At 42.1% G+C, this 19197-nt stretch overlaps 2 protein-coding genes across 2 annotated transcripts; one reads left to right on the top strand and one right to left on the bottom strand.

Moving 5' to 3' along the window:
- The first annotated feature begins 510 nt into the window (after nucleotides 1–510).
- Nucleotides 511–14757, top strand: acadvl (acyl-CoA dehydrogenase very long chain). Its single transcript, XM_079216326.1, has 21 exons — nucleotides 511–534; nucleotides 788–849; nucleotides 990–1059; nucleotides 2828–2899; nucleotides 3147–3219; nucleotides 3327–3391; nucleotides 3512–3646; nucleotides 3759–3903; nucleotides 4117–4246; nucleotides 4396–4521; nucleotides 5096–5294; nucleotides 7019–7123; nucleotides 7466–7552; nucleotides 8224–8286; nucleotides 8728–8829; nucleotides 11120–11217; nucleotides 11911–11983; nucleotides 12122–12194; nucleotides 12463–12535; nucleotides 12733–12808; nucleotides 13475–14757. The coding sequence occupies exons 2-21, from the start codon at nucleotides 794–796 to the stop codon at nucleotides 13610–13612; spliced, it is 1959 nt and encodes a 652-aa protein (XP_079072452.1). The 5' UTR covers nucleotides 511–534; nucleotides 788–793; the 3' UTR covers nucleotides 13613–14757.
- A 1928-nt stretch (nucleotides 14758–16685) lies between these two features.
- On the bottom strand, nucleotides 16686–18947 carry LOC306734871 (putative G-protein coupled receptor 148; the record flags this gene model as incomplete). The annotated part of the gene is made up of 2 exons (XM_079216276.1): nucleotides 16686–16895; nucleotides 17998–18947. The coding sequence occupies 2 exons, from the start codon at nucleotides 18945–18947 to the stop codon at nucleotides 16757–16759; spliced, it is 1089 nt and encodes a 362-aa protein (XP_079072402.1). The 3' UTR covers nucleotides 16686–16756.
- Nucleotides 18948–19197: the final 250 nt, after the last annotated feature.

The following is a 19197-nucleotide window of genomic DNA, read 5'->3' as shown; positions in this document are numbered from 1 at the left end:
TATTTATATACTACTCCAACATGTGTAGAGGTTTATTTTACACTTTTAAACTATATTTACGTTTTATATTAAAATCTTGCATCGAAAACATGATCGGTTTAGGAAATATTTTGCATTGTTGCATATTTCAATCACTTGCTTCTTGGAGCCGCTTTAACAGTTGAATTTCCCTGCTGTCGGATCAATTAAGTTCCTAACTTACATAGTAAAGTAGACAACAGTGTATTAATAACTTATTGTAGGTCGACCTCACTGACATGTAAGTACTGCTTCCAAGTCAGTGTATCAATGATTGACTGACCGCGTTCCAGTGTGTAGTAATGTTCAGGTTTTCGGTTACACAAACACTGAGAAGGGCATCCAAACACACTTTTGTGTATGCCCGCAAACTGAGCATACGTAAACGAACGGTATGTATCATACAACTACATATCCCATGAAGCACCGCGTCAACATCCGGTATGCGTTGATTATTGGGTCATTTGGAGGAGCAGTGGGCTACTCAACTGACGTGTCTACATACAACGTTTGACGGTGAGTTATATCTCTTTACTTGATATCCGGTAGACTAGTTAACATTGTTATAACTTGTTTAATGTGCTTTTAGTCAAAACTGGACAAGTTACAACTCAAACCAACGTCGCGACGTAACCTAACTGCTAGCTAGCTTTAAATTACCTCCTCGCAGCTCCGAAACGAATCAGCTAACTTAGCTAGCCAATCTTCATTGTTTCTGTTTGCTGCTCCATTTGTTTATGAACGTGTTGTGTGTTTGTGTTCATGAAAGAAAACAATGCTGCTTCGTAAAGTCGGTCAGTCCATCCTCAGGATTCCTCCCGTGCTGTCCGGGTATGTAACGCCACCGTTTGACGCTATTATTGAACAGACACAGTCTCTGAAACAATTGCTGTCTTTGCTTGAAGGAAAACAAAAGTTAAATCTACTTCTATATACATTTGTTGTTGTTGTTGTTGTTGTTTGGACTTTAGAGGTCAGCGTCATGCCGGGGCTGTTGTTGCTGTACAAAACGCCCGTCTCTACGCCAGCCAAGCTGCGGAGGTACGTAACGTTACAGCAACACAGGCCTAACACAACATTATACAAGATATTACGATTTATATCCATAAATTGTTTCTCCAGATTGTATTCGTCTCTGTGCATTGTCCTTGTTTTACCTAAAGCAGTGGGTGACATAACGTTGGCATCCCCTCCCGCTGGAAGTGGGGGAAAGTTCACTGGTCACGTGACTCAGTCATAAAGGTGACACCACGGATGTGGGTGACACTGCTGTTGTCCAGACGGGGTTCAGGCCTGGGAGGCGCCCTTGTTGAGCTTTTCACTGCTTCATACCCACATAATAGTCGTATCTAACTGTGTGATGCACTTGAAGCTTCTACAAGCTTCAGAAGCGGAAAGTTGGATCTTCAGTAGTTACATTTACAGTGTTAGTTTATCAGAATCAGCTTTAATGGCCATGTAAGTTTGCACATACATGGAATTTGACTCCGGTTTCACTTTGCTCTTTGGTACTTTTTCACACACAATATACAGTAAACAAGATAAGTATAAAACAAATGTAAAAAAGACATTAAAGACAGTAGTAAAAAAAAGTGCAGATAGTGCAATTATAGTTTAATTGTGGTGACTGATGACTTGTGCGATATAATTGTAACATGAGAACCTGTTTGTTGCTCTGTGATCACTCATTTTAAATGCCTATAATTGGTAGAATGAATATCTGCACACTTAGCGGACACTTTATTTATAGCTTTAGGTGTGAAGGACCGTCATCAGACACATGGTACATGGTTCAGCTGGACTCTGGACTAACTAATCACATCCCAATCACTGTATGCAGTACACGTGTGAATCATTTAATTTAATGACATAGTAAATGGGGCTTTGACTAATGATGGCTCCACCCTGAACCCTTTTAAAGATTAAATGTCTCGAAACAAGAATTGTATAAGTATAGAACAAGGAGCTGTGAATCCCCAAATCTACATTAACTAACTTGGCTTACAGCATCACACCTATATCAGAATTAAAGCATAACACTCATATAAAAACCCTCATTGAGGCCCATAGGCTGAAGTGTATCTAAAGTGTCAATCCAAAATAATGATTTGTTTTATAAGTTTATCAGCTTGGTCACGACTCCTTGTATATAGTGTAGCAGAAAGGGAAACCCACACTACAATGTACATAAAGCCATATTATCATTATACAGTTATTCAGTCATCTGACAGCCAAGATGGAAGTTATTTAAATGAGAACAAGACTATCCCAAATTTGGACACTAATAAAATGTAATAATTTGAAACAAATTTTAAGCTAACGGCCAATAAATGCAGGTATTTGCATACATTTCGTGTTTCATTCAAAAACTCAACGCAATACAACCGCCAGCATTATCCATTTTATCCAAACGTGTACTAAATGTTAGTCCCCCTGCTGCTTGAGAACTCAGCTGGCTGGTTGTGTCCTTGGGATAACCTCTCACCCACATGGTGTAATGAGATCAGTGCTTTAGGCATTTTACCAAGCTGGTGACATGGCTGGAATTGGGGGAATATTTCATTAATGTTTTCTTTGGCTCATAACACTGGGTTCTAATCACTGAGTATATTAACAGCACAAGTTATTCTTCTGTTTTACAATCTCATCTTGTTTAGACCCAGCCATGTTGTCAATTTAAGCAATATGTGTTTTTACACCAAATGTTATTGGAGTTTACATTTCTTGCACGTACAGTTTATGATCCCCACACACACACACAAACTCGCTCTCTGTTCTCTTCAATCTCTGTTTTGTTCTTTCTCTTCAGGCGGTGCTGGAGAAGTCGGCAGCAGTCGGCAGTGACACTGCCACTAAAGTGGATAAGACGACAGTTGCTGTTGTACGTTATTTCTTAGTTACTGTCATTTATATAATTGTGTGATTTGAGATAATGTTTGTTTAATTAATGTTTACTGTATCAATCTTCTACCATGGGTACCATGTGGAGTTTTTTGACCTCTTGTAGCACTATAAACTATTTTTTAAATGTATGAATTGCACCTTGTTTAGTTTGGATGCAAGCCGTCACGGACGTCTCAACAGATCCACAGTGTCAAAATGTTTAATAATGACTTAACTTTCCACAGGAATCCAAATCATATGCGGTCAACATCTTCAAAGGGAAGATCGCGACTGCCCAGGTGTTCCCCTACCCCTCGGGTAAATTTGAGAAGATTATGTTCATATCCTTTTGAAACAATGCCAGTGTTTTTATTAAAAAGCTCAGTGAAAATGAGAAGCTAAAATATCTTTTGTGTCTGCCGCAGTCATGAATGAGGAGCAGGAGCAGTTTCTCCGAGAACTCGTGGGGCCTGTCGACAAATTTTTTCAAGTAATTTCAAATAATATCTTCTTTATCTGTTGGATTAATTTGCATGACCTCATGCGCACAACTTCTCCACACACCTTTACACTCGGCCCTCACCCTTCTGTTTCTGCTTCCTGTGGGCAGGATGTGAATGATGCTGCCAAGAACGATGCCTTGGAGAAGGTAGAAGATCACACCATGCAGGGCCTGAAGGAGATGGGTGCCTTCGGCCTGCAGGTGCCGACTGACCTGGGCGGCCTCGGCCTCTCAAACACACAGGTGCGTCTGCGTGACTACATTTATGGTTATCGACCACATTTTATAGTGGTTAATTGTGTCTAGGTAGACGAGCTAGTGTAACGGGTCTAATGTGATGAGTTCAATGTTACAGTATGCCCGGCTGGTGGAGATTGTTGGCGGCTATGACCTTGGTGTCGGCATCACTCTGGGCGCCCACCAGTCCATCGGCTTCAAGGGCATTCTGCTCTTTGGGAATCCAGCCCAGAAGGAGAAGTACCTGCCGAAGCTCGCCACGGGTAAGAATTTGACGTCATCGGCATCTTGATTTCAATACATCTTCAGATGTTAATCGTAGCTCTATATATAACAATGAAACGTGCTAGTTATATTCTCCTTCTGTATTTTTTTTGATTAATTCCTCCAAATCCTATGAAAATCCCTTGAAAATCCCATGTATACATATTTCATTGCTGTGTCATCGTTTCCGTTGTCTGTGTGTGTCCCTCCAGGTGAGAATATTGCGGCCTTCTGCCTAACTGAACCAGCCAGTGGCTCTGATGCCGCCTCCATCAGGTCCACAGCTATTCAGTCCCCCTGTGGAGAATACTTCACTCTCAGTGGAAGCAAGATCTGGATCAGGTGAGGACACAGCATACAGAATCAGAATTATTTTCACCACAAGGAGGCGCCTGTGTACAATTTATCAAGCAACCCAGGTAATGGCTCAGAGTTACTTGTGTCTTTTCCTAATCGGATGCCCCTTTGTATTTTTGTTTATTTCTTTTCAGCAATGGAGGTCTGGCTGAGATCTTCACGGTGTTCGCCAAGACACCCATGAAGGATCCCAAGACTGGGGAGATGAAGGACAAGATCTCGGCCTTCGTCGTGGAGAAGAGCTTTGGAGGAGTGACACAGTGAGCACTTTCTTTGGAATGTTTGTTTATCACTAAGCACCATGTGTGTTTGTATCAACCAGAGAATTGTTGGACAATATTCTTTGCGTTCTCAGGACTTTTTTTTATGCTCACTGTCCCAAATGCCAGAACGGAAATGGGAAAAGGGGCTTTTGTGTACTCTGCCCCCTCATCATGGAATATTTTGCAGAATGTTTGAAAGCTCAGGGAACTGATACCACCGACTGCTTTTAAATCTAGAATGAAAGAAATAGAAGCAGGTTCCCAAAATTGTAAATGTTTCTTGAATGAACTCTACGTTGCTGTCTCTTAGCTTTTAGTTTCTTTTAACTTGTCTTGTTCTGTGTTTTCTGTCTGTAACTGTGTTTTTTATGCTGCTGCCTGTCTTGGCCAGGTCTCCCTCGAAAAAGAGATTTTTAATCTCAATGGGACTTCCTGGTTAAATAAAGGTTTAAATAAAAAATATATATATACATATAAATGACATGGCCTTGATGTTACTTTTTGAGATGTATATTTTTGTTTTATTTATATTCTCTTTTTTTCTTCTTCTTCACCATCCTCTTTATCACAGTGGTCCTCCAGAGAAGAAAATGGGCATCAAGGCGTCCAACACAGCCGAGGTCTATTTCGATAATGTTAGAGTGCCAGCTGACTGCTTGCTGGGCGAGTTGGGGGAAGGCTTCAAGGTGGCCATGAACATCCTAAATAACGGGCGTTTCGGCATGGCGGCCGCTCTCTCCGGCACCATGAAGGGAGTCATCAACAAAGCTGTGAGTAAACAGCAAGAGGACAAGCTTTTCTGTCCCATCTGCTGCATTGCTTTGTAACTGTGTCGTCTGTGTTACACCTCCTCTTTCAATCGTGCATTTTCTTTGTTGTGGGTTTCTAAGAAATTTCTCTTTTCGTTCAGTTTGTTTCTGCGAAGCAATTTCCTGCCCAGATTACAGATGCTGAAGATTCAAACGTGCTCTGGTCACGTCTGTTGTTTTTCTCAAACATGGTTCTTGTCAGACTGTCATCAACTATGTGTTTTGTAATGTTTGTAACAACTTTATCAAATAAGGTTTTTCTAAAAGAACATAAAAAAGTACTTTCCTTAGTACGGATGTCCCCTGAAACTCAGTTTAAACTGAAATTGATTCTAAATTAGTAAATCACTGAGTATTGATAAGATCCGGAGTTAACAAATCCGCTACTTTAGAAGTTACAGAGTACGATTTCTGTGGAAAATAGCAGCGTCTCAAATCTCTCTGTATGAGGGTCAGAGTCGTGCTCTACTGTCACACACTCCGACGCCGGCGTAGTACAGCGTGAGACGCATCATGGCAGAGAGAAGAAAAAGATCCAAAGTCTAGCTACATTTTACTTTAGTAGATGAGAACTCTCCTCACAAATACAATAGTACCCTCACAAGTAAAGCAGGTAATAGGAGAACTACTTTTGTACAAGCATTTAGCGGACAAGTAGAACATAAATCTGCAGAAATGCAGAAATTCTGTTTGGGGAGAAGCTGTTTTTCTCGTCAACAGCAGATAACGTTAGTGATGCCAAGCAGAGTTTGCTATTATGAATACTCTTCAAAATAAAAAGCTTATAACATTGTTTAGCTACGACTGTATTTAAAAAAGAAAAGAAAAAGAAGACTATTTGTGTACAACCAATGTAGATACATTAAACCTGTCTTTTATCACAAAGAACCGATAATGTCTATAATGAACTGAACCAATCAGCAGAATCGATAAAAGTACCAGTATCAATAAAATCCTAACGATACCGATCCCTAGTCCTAAATGTGACCATTGTAAACTCATAATATTCCGCTTGTTAAACTGATGCTGTTACACAAGCAGTAGTTTAATGTGCGCTACAGCAGGGACGTGCTGAGAAGCGTGTCAACCTGTACAAGGTTTAGCTCATCAATTCTAAATTTAAAAAGCTTGTATTACTATACAAGCTGTAGACTGAGGTTTCCCATCCAAATGAATTATGAAAAGAACACATCCAGGAAGCTACCGGTAGTGAAAGTGACTTTTTTAAATTTAGCTATTTGTGAGTTCGTACAGTCCCGTAGAATAAAGAGAACAATGCAGTTAAAATGGTTGAAAATTGAAAGAAAGAGAACATTTAGAGAAATGCAAAGTGTGTTTGCATGCACATGCAACATGCGGGCGTAAACGGCACACCTCTTCACTTGTTTTTAACTTGTTGGTACATAACTTTCTCTTCAGACCTTATGGCTCTGTCTTTGCAGCCAGAGCAACTGTGTGTTCAGGCTGACCTGCTTCCTTGGTGCGACCAGTTTTGTGGCTCGCCACAAGCTAGCTCGCTGGTCACGGCTCATCAAACTTCCTCTTTATGCACAAAAACTAGACGGCAACAACAGTTTGACCCCAAAATAGGCAGGAATGTCTGGAATTATGAGGAAGCATCCAGGATCCATACTTGACCCATCTGTCTGTGGTTACCGATCACCATTTTCCTCTTTCATCATCAGGTGGATCATGCAGCCAACAGAACCCAGTTTGGGAGCAAGATCCACAACTATGGCGCCATCCAGGAAAAGATGGCTCGCATGACCATGCTGCAATATGTCACTGAGGTCTGTCGACGCAAAGCAGTGAATTAACATTCATCACCGCTGTTTTTTCAATAACATGTCTGATGCGGATTTTAATTAAAGCAGCGTTTGAACTAAATATTGCCAATGTCTCAACAACATCAAGTGGTATTTCCTCTTTTTACTGTCAAAGGGCCGCATGAATACGCTTCTCGTCTGTTAATTGTTGTGCCAAACACACACAAAAATGTGTTTTAATAATCAAGCCAAGCTGTTTGAAGAACAAATTCTCAACAAATTTAACCACTTTTACACTTTGCATTATTGTGAATTTGTGCTTAGCCCTTGTTCATGTTGACATACTACTTCTGTGTCTTTTTGCAGTCAATGGCCTACATGATCAGCGGCAACATGGACAGCGGAGCGACCGAGTTCCAGATAGAAGCTGCCATCAGCAAGATCTTTGCCTCTGTAAGATTTCCTTTCATGGACCTAAAGACTGCCGGGGCTCATAGTTCCTATATGCCATACTGTAATTGCATAATTGTCTCTGACACTAGCTGCAGAAAAGTATGCATTCTTCTCTTTTTTATGTATTGTAATTTTTCACTTCTTACACACTTTGGCACTCTGGGGAACCTAATTTTAAAATATATCTGATGTTCCTCTTTCTGTGCAAGACTGAAGACTCAGATAGACAGACAGATAGATACTTTATTAATCCCCAAGGGGAAATGTGTTGTTGTAGTAGCGCATTTGTACAAATAAACACACAAGATAAAATATATAAAGAAGCAACAGGGATGAAAGATATATACAAAATTAAAATACAGTTTTTTTTATATGATGTTTTTATATGATTTTATATATATATATATATATATATATATATATATATATATATATATATATATATATATATATATATATATATATATATATATATATATATATATAGACACACACACACACACACACACACAAACAACTAAAATAGAATACAAATAACTGGAATCTACTGGGTGGTAGATGGAGGAATATGTTGTGTCTGCTTGTTTCCTGAATTAAGATGATATGCAATTGGTGTTTTTGTCACGGCTAAAGTGTGTTTGTCTGTGCTTTTTTTGTTTTAACTGTTACAGGAGGCAGCATGGACCGTGACTGACGAGTCCATCCAGGTTATGGGTGGCATGGGTTACATGAAGGTGAGCGCTCTGTCCACATCCTGTTCCATGTAAACTGCACAGAGGAGCTGCATGGGACAAATACATATTCTAGTAGTTTTATCAGTTTCGGTATCAGTTTTTCCTCCTGTTATTGGGTTTTAGCATTTGATAGTCTGTTGAAAACAGATGCTACCATATATTTACAATTTCAAAAGGCAAACGCAACAGAATAATGAAACTTGAAACAACCACAACATTTATTTGTGTTGTTCAGGCAGAAGTTGTCCGTGTGGTTGCTGCATGCGTAGGCTCAGAAATAACACAACTCATGCCTCACTGTTTGCATTCGTCATTGCAAATGATGTGACTGTTGCAGCTTCTTTTTTCTGGGTGGGATTTAATTGAAAAAAAAGATGACCAACACGTTTGACTATAGAGAACAAGGAGAAGGTCATCATCTTTCTGAATCCCTTCCCTCAGGACTCTGGAGTGGAGCGAGTGATGAGGGATCTGAGAATTTTCCGAATCTTTGAGGGCACCAACGACATCCTGAGGCTCTTTGTGGCTCTCAATGGCTTCCAGGTAAAATCCAACGTCTTATGTTGTTAATTTCTTTGTCCGACTTTGTAATCTGAGGATGTCTGTGTAGAAAATTACAGACGTTGTGTAGAGAGGAAGTGGTTTCTGCTTGCTTCTGACTTCTTGTCATGTTGTCCTGTGGGTTTTCCGAACCGGTGATCGTGAAGCAACTTCCTTTTACTCGTTTTACACCAAGGTTCTGTGTTTATTTTGCACTCAGTGACTTATCAATCCCTTTATGTCCTCAAAGTAAAGCACATGGTTTAGACTGCTTTAATTAAGCAATAAGGTACGAGAGGCAGTACTGTGTCGTGCAATAATGTACTGTTCAAGGGAGTTGTTAGGCCCGACGCGCAGCGGAGGGCCGGCAAACCCTTGAACTGTACATTATTGCACGACACAGTACTGCCTCGAGTACCTTATTGCTTTTATAATACGGGTACCTGCGACTTTATAAATAGTAAGAGTAAGCGCCCTTTCAGCACAAAATAGTTGTAACCACCAAACGTTGTGTATCGCATTTCAGCAACAGAGAAAATAGTCCCGGGACGCACATACGGGACTATAAAACTGACTGCCGGTTGGAAGCAGGGTGGAGGATGACACGCAGCCACCGAAGTGGCAAAGAAGTGGTAAAGAAGTGCTCTCGCTGCTTCTGTCCGTCTTTTCTCCGTCATTGTTCTCCTCCATGATGTTTAGAGAACTTTCCTCGCGTCGGGAAATTACCGACGTAATTATCTCTCACTAGAAATTATCATGATTTTGTGGTCCAACCCTTTTCATTCCTCATCTCATTTTAGGGAGGAAGTGACGTTGTGTTGTCGTTCGTTATGCTAGTGTGGGGGATGCTACGAGAGCTTGTTAGCTGTTCCGTTTGAGCTAACGTTACTGTTAGCGAAGAGCCCCGTTGCAATACTGTGAACAATCAAGCAATACACATGCAAGTTAAGGAAACCAACGTCTGCGGACGTTACAATATCAAAGTTTACACGAACATGTTTGGTAACTGTCAAGCTTGAAATGACAACTAATGCCGTGTTCACACCGTACGCGACGCGAATTTGCGGCGCCGCGTCCACCGCGGAAGTTTACTCGCGCGAGTAGAAAGAGGGTGTTCACACCAAACGCGAATTCGCGGCGCGACCAAAGGGGCGTGGCTTAGCTCTGTTGCTTGCCTCTGTGAGAGACAAGCGACAAAGCTTTCATTTCCGCTATCGACCATGGAATAAATAACCACTAGTTCTGCTTTATATTTGTTGTGGAAGTCCCAAACATGTCGGAACATGAAACGCCCTCGTATTTGGGTTCATAACATCATCCGTAGCCGCACACAGCTCGGTGAATTTCACCGACTCCTCCAGGAACAGCGTCTCGCGTATCTCCGTAAAACGATACCGATTATGCCATCCACCATGGAATTAACCACCAGTTCTGCTTTATACTTTTTGTGTAAACTCCACATATGTCGGAACATCAAACTCCATGGTGTCTGGGTTCATAATATTATCCGTAGTCCCACAACAGCGTCTCAATGAAGCCGCTGTCAGCGCTGGTTCAGGCGGAGCAGCAGCAGTTTCATTCAGAAACGGGGAGACGGCGGTGGTGATGGGCGGAGCTTCTCAACGCTGATTCTCAACGCTGATTGGCTGCCGCAACTTTGCGTCACGCGATTTCTCCGCCAGAGTTGGGATAATTCAACTCACACGAATTCGCGCCGCGTCCTTCGCTTTGTTCGCCCCAGGTCAAACGTTCTGTTCGCGCCGCCTCCAACGCGTCTATCCCGCTGCACATTCGCAAATTCGCGCCGCAGCGCGTCTGTGGATTGACTTTACATGTAAACTGGTCGCGCCGCAAATTCGCGTCGCGTCCGGTGTGAACACGGCATAACGGTCGCGCAATTTAAATCGACCTGTTATTTTAAGTGCGCACTGATATGGAACGCTCTAAATGTAAACAGGCTGTACAGTACTTTATGGCTGAATAAACTACACCTCGTGACTCACTCTCAACCAATCAGAATGCTTGATTTGATCTACCCGTATTATAATGTATTATATAAAATGGCATGTTTTCATCAAATCCTTTGCTATCATCTCTATAGTCAGAACAACAGGGAACGATTTTGACCCTTTGTTCTTAAAGTAAAAGAAAAGAACATCTTTCTGGTAGAGTATAGCAGTCAACAACTCAGCGTCATCAGGATTTAGTAAATGTCCAAGCGAGCTCATTGAGAAATAAGGTTTTTCAGGCACTTTAAGCAATCGACATTGATAAATCCTGCCTGTCCCCCCAGAACGCTGGGAACGAGTTGAAGGGTCTACAGAAGGCCATGAAGAACCCCATCGGCAACGCTGGGTTCCTCGCTGGAGAGATCACCAAGAGAGCCAAAAGGTTGGGTCTCACTTCACACTCTGACTCTGCCTGTTTGGGGGACAGGAAGTGCTAAAGTGCAGATTGAGGTAGACGGGGACTTCCCTTGAGATGCACAATACATGATGCAATTCATTGTATTTAAGTGTCGGTTCCATCTTTCATTTAGCAGTTGCAGTTTGCAGAAACTGCTTATTTGTTAGCTCATTAGCTGATTAATAGTTATATTAGTTTAGTATTATTTAGTATTAGTTTTCAAGGTTTTGTATGTTTATATTTGATGTCTGCCTTAAGGAACTGAAGTGAAATTTGGATTTCTTTCGATTTGGGCGTTTAATGCACACGCAAAATATGTTACATATTTCCTGCATTCTTCACTTTACAGTCATTTGAAAACTTCTTGCTGTTACTGTAAGAAGCTCATCTTGGTATCGATGCAGCTCATTTGTCCTACATTGTTATAATTGTTGCAATTAACTTAACATTGTTAAAGAGTCTTTCTTTTGAATCGGAATGTGGAGAAAAAACTATTATACATAAAATAAACTAACTAATAAATAACTCTTTAAAAATGTTTCGCACAATGCCCAGGTCTTATTACTGTAGGAGAAACTTTGCTGTTTATTCTGGCTTCATAATAACTCAAATGTTGGTGCCGTCCTTATGCAAACAATTGTGTGTATGTATAACACGTTCTTCTTGTGTTGTTTGTAGAAAGGCAGGTATGAGCACAGGCCTGACGCTGCAGGGATCCGTACATCCAGAGCTGGCACAGAGCGGAGAACTGGTGTGTTTAAAAAACGTTGTGTGGAAAATCATTTCAACTGTATGCATTTATTGAAGACTTCTATTCGCTAATGATATGTTTAGGGAATTTTCTGCTTTGTTGCCTTTTTGATTATTGATTCATCTATTTTATTTATAGACCACTCGGGCCATCGAACAGTTTGGAGCCGTCACCGAGGAGCTGCTGATCAAACACGGAAAGAAGATCATTGGTGTGTGTGTGTGTGTGTGTGTGTGTGTGTGTGTGTGTGTGTGTGTGTGTGTGTGTGTGTGTGTGTGTGTGTGTGTGTGTGTGTGTGTGTGTGTGTGTGTGTGTGTGTGTGAGAGACAGAAAACCCTTTGGGTGTTCGTAGAAGAAAATAAAAATCCCAAACTGGTACATGTTTAGCATTTGGGCTGTAGGCAGCCCTCTCAGAAGTTGGGAATGCTTCTCCTAGAAAATAAATACTTGTTCTTTAACGTGACTCGTTTTGGTTGCAGATGAACAATTTGTCCTGAAGAGAGTTGCAGACGGTGCCATCGACCTCTACGCCATGGTGGTGGTCCTGTCCAGGTCGGCAAACATTAAAACAAGAGAATAATTATTGAAATCTGTCTTTCTTTGTTTTTTTTAGCAACACCTCCGTTTCCCCATTTCACTCTTTCACTCTCGTCTCCCACTCACCTTCTCTCTGTTCGACTTTTGTTCCACCTACAACTGCGGTCTAAACTCACATTTTAGTGTGTTTTTTATTTCCCCCTCTCTTGCAGGGCTTCACGCTCTCTGAGTCAGGGCAGCGCCTCAGCTCAGCATGAGAAGATGCTGTGTGAGACCTGGTGTGTGGAGGTAAGATCCGACCGTCAACGCCAGAAACGTTAACACATGTCTGTATGAGGAGGTTTCTTTTAGTTAACACAAATGTTGTATTTTATCAAAAATGTAAAAGTTTAAAGATTCATAATGGTTGTTCGCTCAATATTTATGTAGATTAATATCATGTTATGATGCAGCATTCTAATTGATTACTTTATCATTATTATTGCCAGACATCTACCCATTATTTCTTAACTGAAATGAGTTGTTATTATCTGGGAGGGAAAGTTGTATCTGTACAGATTACTGCACAGCTTTATTCAGTGTTCAGCGAACACTTTCCCCAAAGGTCACGTTTGAACAAACTCAAACTAACGCTTCATTCATTCATTATTACTCAACCTGTGTAACATAATCCTAAACGTTCTGTTGCCTCACCCGGATGACGAGCAAACGCATTTTACAAAGTCGGAATCAAAAATACTTCCACGCGTTACTTCTCCGATTGTTTGGCTCATGAATATCCATTCAACACAACTCACTGGTTTTCTAGAGCGAAGATTTCATTCCACACATAAATATCTGCTGGCAAAAGCTCTTGATCAAAATATTTTCAGATGCTGCTAGTAAATTCTGATCATCAATGTTGGAGATGAAATATTTCCCCCTTGATTTTTAACGCTCCTTCGTCCCCCTCAGGCCCATGAGAGGATCATGGGAGACATCAAGTCGCTGCGCTCCGGTCAGTCCAGACAGCTCTTCAAGAACATGCGAGCCATCTCTGCCGCCGTGGTGGAGAACGGCGGAGTGGTGGCTCCTCACCCTCTGGGTTTCTAAACGCAGCACACTCCCCGTGATACTTCCGTCTGGTTCTTCTTCACTCGTCGGTATCTCTAGGCAAGGTCCGGGTCCTGTAATACACGTTTCTCTCAGACGTCGTTGGCGCCATAATCGCTCCATCGCACACCGCCGGCCTCGCGTCAGCGTTGGCGCATTCACATTTTCCGTTATCTTGATTGTATTCAGTTTCGGTGTCTTTGTGAACCAGTTTATTTTTTGTCACTTATTTATTTTATGATGACTCAAGACTTCCAGAATTTGGACTGGAGTTTAAATATACTGTATAGGAAATAAGAATGACTTGAAATAAAATAAAAAATCTGATAGGAAAGAAAATTGAAATTCACAAATGATTCAGCACCTGTATGTGAAACAGCTGATTGAATGTCTCCCGTGTGCGTGGAGCTTTTTAAATGCAGTGTCTACTCAGCCTTCATGACTGTAGCTGATTTAATGATCTGATTTAATCCGTTGAAAGATTAAATTACGGGGTTTTTGTCTGTTGTCTTTGAGAAAAAGAAGCCAGTTAACATAGGAACACATCTGGTTTTAGCCATTTTAATTTAGGAACGCAGGTATTTTTAAAGGACAGTTTGATTTATACATGTATCTAAATTGTGTTCAAATGTGTATATAGTAGTGTGGTTTTTATGTACTTGCCTTTCTGCATGTGAATTAAGCTCACTCAGTGCTCATTAATGTCGGAAGCAAAAACCTTTTGCCTTAGAAACCGGTGTGCAGATGCTGATCCTGTTGGCACTAAAGTTTAACAGAGCTGCTTGTTTCCAAAAGGCCATCACATTTACTTCCAAAGTGTTTTCTCTGCTAAAGGTGTCGGGCATCATTAGTCCACATATCGGGTACTTTTAAGGAAATCATTTCTTGTACAATAAATGCACTTTCTGGTGTTCTAATCTGCTGTGTCAAAGCTATCATACAACTTGAACTAGATCTGCACATGCCTTTCCTTTTTATAGCCCGTACAGGGACTCTTAAGTCTGTGATCTTTTGACTGAACATGTGGCTTGAATAAGCTTCTCATATCTAATGTCTCAACTGTTTAGAGTCCTTGTTTGCGCAGATCTACTTTGAATAACAACACACTTACCTGTTGCGACTAAATAAAGCATCTATTAATCTGGCTATTTTTCTGCCTTTGCTTGCGTCGGTGAGAGATCGATTCATTTGTGCCGTCTGTCACCAGAACCGTGAATATGCAAACTACACGGATTGTATTTATGGGACCTCCATGTTTAAGCTTTAGTAACTTGTAGAAATAATAAATGATTGAAGCTCAGCAAAAAGAGAGGAAAAAAAACAACCCGTTGCTTCCTTTCTATTCCTCCAAACTCACTTCCTGTTTCAGTTGTAAACACAAAAACTTTGCTTTCACTTCTCAATTCCAATGCATTCACACTTTGAGGCTGGCCAGTAAGTGCTTTGCCACCAGATAGCTGCTGTGCTGCTTTTGAGATGAAAACGGGAACCCCCTCCTGTTCCTTCATGCACTTTGACTTGAGGTGTTGCTGCTGTGTGTGTGTGTGAGAGAGACTGGAGGATGAAGATGAGGGCTGTGCGGGCGCCTCATGAGCTCTGCGGTTTAAAACTTTGAGAACTTCCCCCAGCATGTGTTGCTCCGTCTGACTAAAATCAAACTGATGAGCTCAGCAGCAACCGTTCAGCGGGACGACCATACCGACAGTATCTCTCACACACACACACACACACACACACACACACACACAAATACACAGTCATAGATGTCTTTCAAATGTAGACATAAAAACCTTGAAGGAAATGGAAAAACAGCTAGCCTGATAAAGTTATACAAATCTGCTTACCAGCAAATGTAAAGCTCACTAATAAACATGTACTAGAACAATTTGTCAGATTGTATTTAAGAGGTGCTTCTTTAAAGAGAAAATGTGCCGCCTTTTATGAGGATGCCCAATCAGTGTTGATGGTAAATGTAGTCCATTAAAGCAGTGAATACATCTGTGTGTTCAGAAAGCTGAGTTCTGCCCACATGAACCCGGATGGGTTGCACGGAGGGTCCCCGCTAATAGTTATGGCTGCCGGGGGGTCAGGGGTCCATAACATTGGGAAGCCATTTGCACTGTGGGAAAACGTGGCTATTTTACAATACAAGCAAAGACAGAGCTATAGGACTCAAAGCGGAAATAACCCTTTAAGCTCAGCTTAGTTTAAAGAGCCGGATCATGATATTGATACTCATGTTCCAATGTTTAAAATGATTATTTAGAGCAGCTGATGTTATATGATGTGGAGGAGAGACACGTGTCCTGATTCATTTACCTCTGCAAATATGTAATTACCACCAAATAATTTGCCAAACATTCTGCATTTGTCTTACTATTCTACTTGATCACATGTAAAAATGTAACAAAAAAAATGCCTTTGATGGTAAATAACATGTTTTTTTGTGTTGAAATGAACTAGATGACTGCGTTCATGTGCCCAGAGCGTAATCATCCACAAGAGAGATTACTTTGTTTGGTATCGACCATTTTGATTTTGCTCTTATTAGTATTAATAAGAGCATTATTGATACTCGAAACAACAACTTTGTTGTTCATCCGTCCCAACAGACAGATATCAGAGAGGGGATTCGATCTTCTCATCTAATTATCAGCGAATTAGAGAAAGCCAAGCGCGTTTGTTTAAACTCTTGATTTTAAGGGTGCTGCGGGAAACATTCAAGTGGCCTTTGAACTCACATGTTTTAATATCCACAAGGTTAAGAACATGTGGAAACAACATTCAGTGGACGATATGTCGAAGTATATCCTCTATCCCAGTCATTTCAATCCAAAAGGATGGAGAGCTGTTTGTGGCCTTGAGGTCAGAGACCTGACGACCTCATGCTTAACTCCCTGGACCAGCCAGGAAAATGTACAATAAGAAAACCGCCCACTTCTTGTGGAACCAAACTGTCTTCTGCTGATGGCGCCTGAGCAGCTCCAATGTGAATCAGCATGTGTGCTCCTCTGATAAAAGGTCAGAAATAGAGCAACATCATGTCCCGAAACCGTGTCGGGAACATTGTGTCCGAGGTGATTCCTTTAGTTCCTTTGAGCTGAGCCACTAATCCGCGTTCAGGATCCTGAAACTCATCCCCCATCAGGCATTGTCTGCACCGCCTTGAAATGAGTCTAAGTCATGTGAGGAACTCCTGACTGACATCGGCCTCGTTTCCTCCTCCTCTGGGACTTGTGAGACCTGCAGGGAGACGATGGTCTGTGCTGTCAGTGTTCGCTCTCTAAGGGGAAAAAGAGAGTGAGAAACAACCTGAATTATTATAAGCTCATGCGCCCCTTTTGTGGTGTTGTGCTGAAAACACTTACAACGGAAATATTTTACTGCGGCTTCATCCTTGCATCATGCAACAAGCCCAACTTGATTCGTCATAGTGATATTCAACATTATGCAAATAACTTACTTTCACAAGTTTCTGTCAATCAGGTGACCTTATCTTGTCATTAATCACCCTTCTTTAAGTTCTTCAAGAGTTATCTTTTCTCTTGATGTTGTTGAATTCATACTTAAGTGTCTGGACTTAAATTTGATATTGTATTTTGTATGTTCAGTGTTGAAAAGTGTTTTAGTTCAGTTAAGCAATGATAGGCCTCCTGCAGAAACAAATGACACCTCGAACGCAGGCTATGCTGCAGCGTTGCACTGGTTTTTATGTGTTGTTTATTATGATATTTTAGGAAACAGCCTTTTCCCAAAATATGGAGCTATATTTCTTTAGCATCTTGATCAGGTCATAAAAGTGTCAGTTTCTTTATAAATTTGTGTGTGTGTGTGTGTGTGTGTGTGTGTGTGTGTGTGTGTGTGTGTGTGTGTGTGTGTTTTGGACAGACATCCAGGTTTATAAAACAATATAATCTAATACAGTGGGTACAATAGGAGAGTGAAACGTTGCTCTGATAGCTAAACCCCTGCTATCATCATAACTATTCATTTTGGGTTTTTGGGAATTTCCCACATTTGTGTTCAGTCATTTCATATCACTTCACGTGACATCATTAACTGCAGGAGGGGAAATTTAAGTTAATAGGTCTTTTTTTTTTCTCCACTGGTATTTTTTCCCCATAATACAAACGTCCTCATTAATCTGTAAAGGAGCACGTGTTCTGGCATTCATCCCACTTTCATACCATTTTCTGACAAGTTGGTTAATAAACAATTAACTGGTGTTCTATTCATCGTTCTATACCAGATAACTCATTTTGGGTTGACTAATTAGAAAGTGAGATTCACACACGTGAGCGTTTCACACAACCCAAAAAGTTGCCCAAAGAGAAAACGGCACCCTGGTTTTAAGTAAAGACGCATTCTAATGATGCTGCACGTACCGTGTTATGTGTCGAGTGTGGGGCCAGTCGGCGCGCACAGTCCAGCCGAGGAAACTCTTCAAGTATCGGGAGCAGCAGGGGAACCTGTGACTCAACTGCTCCAGAAGTTCCTCTTTACGCAAACCGTAAACAACTGGCGCAACGCACTGCGCCAAACTGAAGAAAGCAAAGATGACCACAGCCGACAGCTCTTTGGTCTCTGCCTGGATGAGCCTCTGGTCGATCAACACCGTCAGCACGAAGTTCACAAAGTTAGGGAGGATGTAAACCGCCAGCTGGCTCCCGTGCAGCGCGATCGTCCTGCACCCGGCCCGGTTGCGCCGATTCACTACCCCCAACCGCCGGCCCTCCACCAGTATCCTCACATAGCTGTACAGTATGAGCAGCGTGCACAGACCTATGAACAGCACCTTCTGCAGCTGGCCTTTCTTCAGCTGCCCCCGGCCGCACACCCCGGCATAGCCGGCCCCCGGTTCCCCGGAGTCCGGGTGCAGGAGCAGACCGAGGGGAATCGCCAAAGCCACGACCCAGGTGAGCGCACCCAGCAGCCAGGGCCAGCGGCCCGAGGTGCAGGCGGAGGTGTAGCGCATCGGGTGGCACACTGCGCAGTAGCGGTCCAAAGCCATCACCGTGAGCGTCAGCAGGATGTTGGAGGCGCTGCTGATCAAAACGGCGATCATGGCGAGGCAGGCGGCGCGCACCGGCCGCGCGCCCAGGTGGATCTGGTAGTAGAAGACGCTGCTCATCCCCAGGTGAACCAGGGCGGACACCAGGAGGTGGAACACCAGCACGAAGCGGGCGTGACTCCGGAGCCGCTCCACGCGAAGTATGGTCCAGTTGATGATGAGGTTGAAGAAGAGCAGCACCGAGAAGGACGCGGTGGACACGTAAAAGCGCACGCAGGTGTAGTCGTTCACCTGCGTTGACCCAGTGCTGTTGTTTGCTGGCATTATTCCTCAACTGGGCTCGCTTATATGACGATGATGATGATGATGATGATGATGATGGGGTGGTGGTGATAGTAGCCAGTGGTGGTTGATGGGGAAGAGAGTTTGTCCGCCTCATGATCCTCTCACTGCTGTGTCACTGAAGACTGACTCAATACGATCAACCGCACTCTCTCTCTCTGTGTGTATGTGTAAGAGAGAGAGAGAGAGAGAGAGAGAGAGAGAGAGAGAGAGAGAGAGAGAGAGAGAGAGA

This window comes from Taurulus bubalis (genome assembly GCF_910589615.1).
Source record: "Taurulus bubalis genome assembly, chromosome: 3".
Lineage (NCBI taxonomy): Eukaryota > Metazoa > Chordata > Actinopteri > Perciformes > Cottidae > Taurulus > Taurulus bubalis.
Note: the sequence above shows the minus strand (reverse complement) of the source record. Positions and strands in the feature narration are given on the sequence as shown.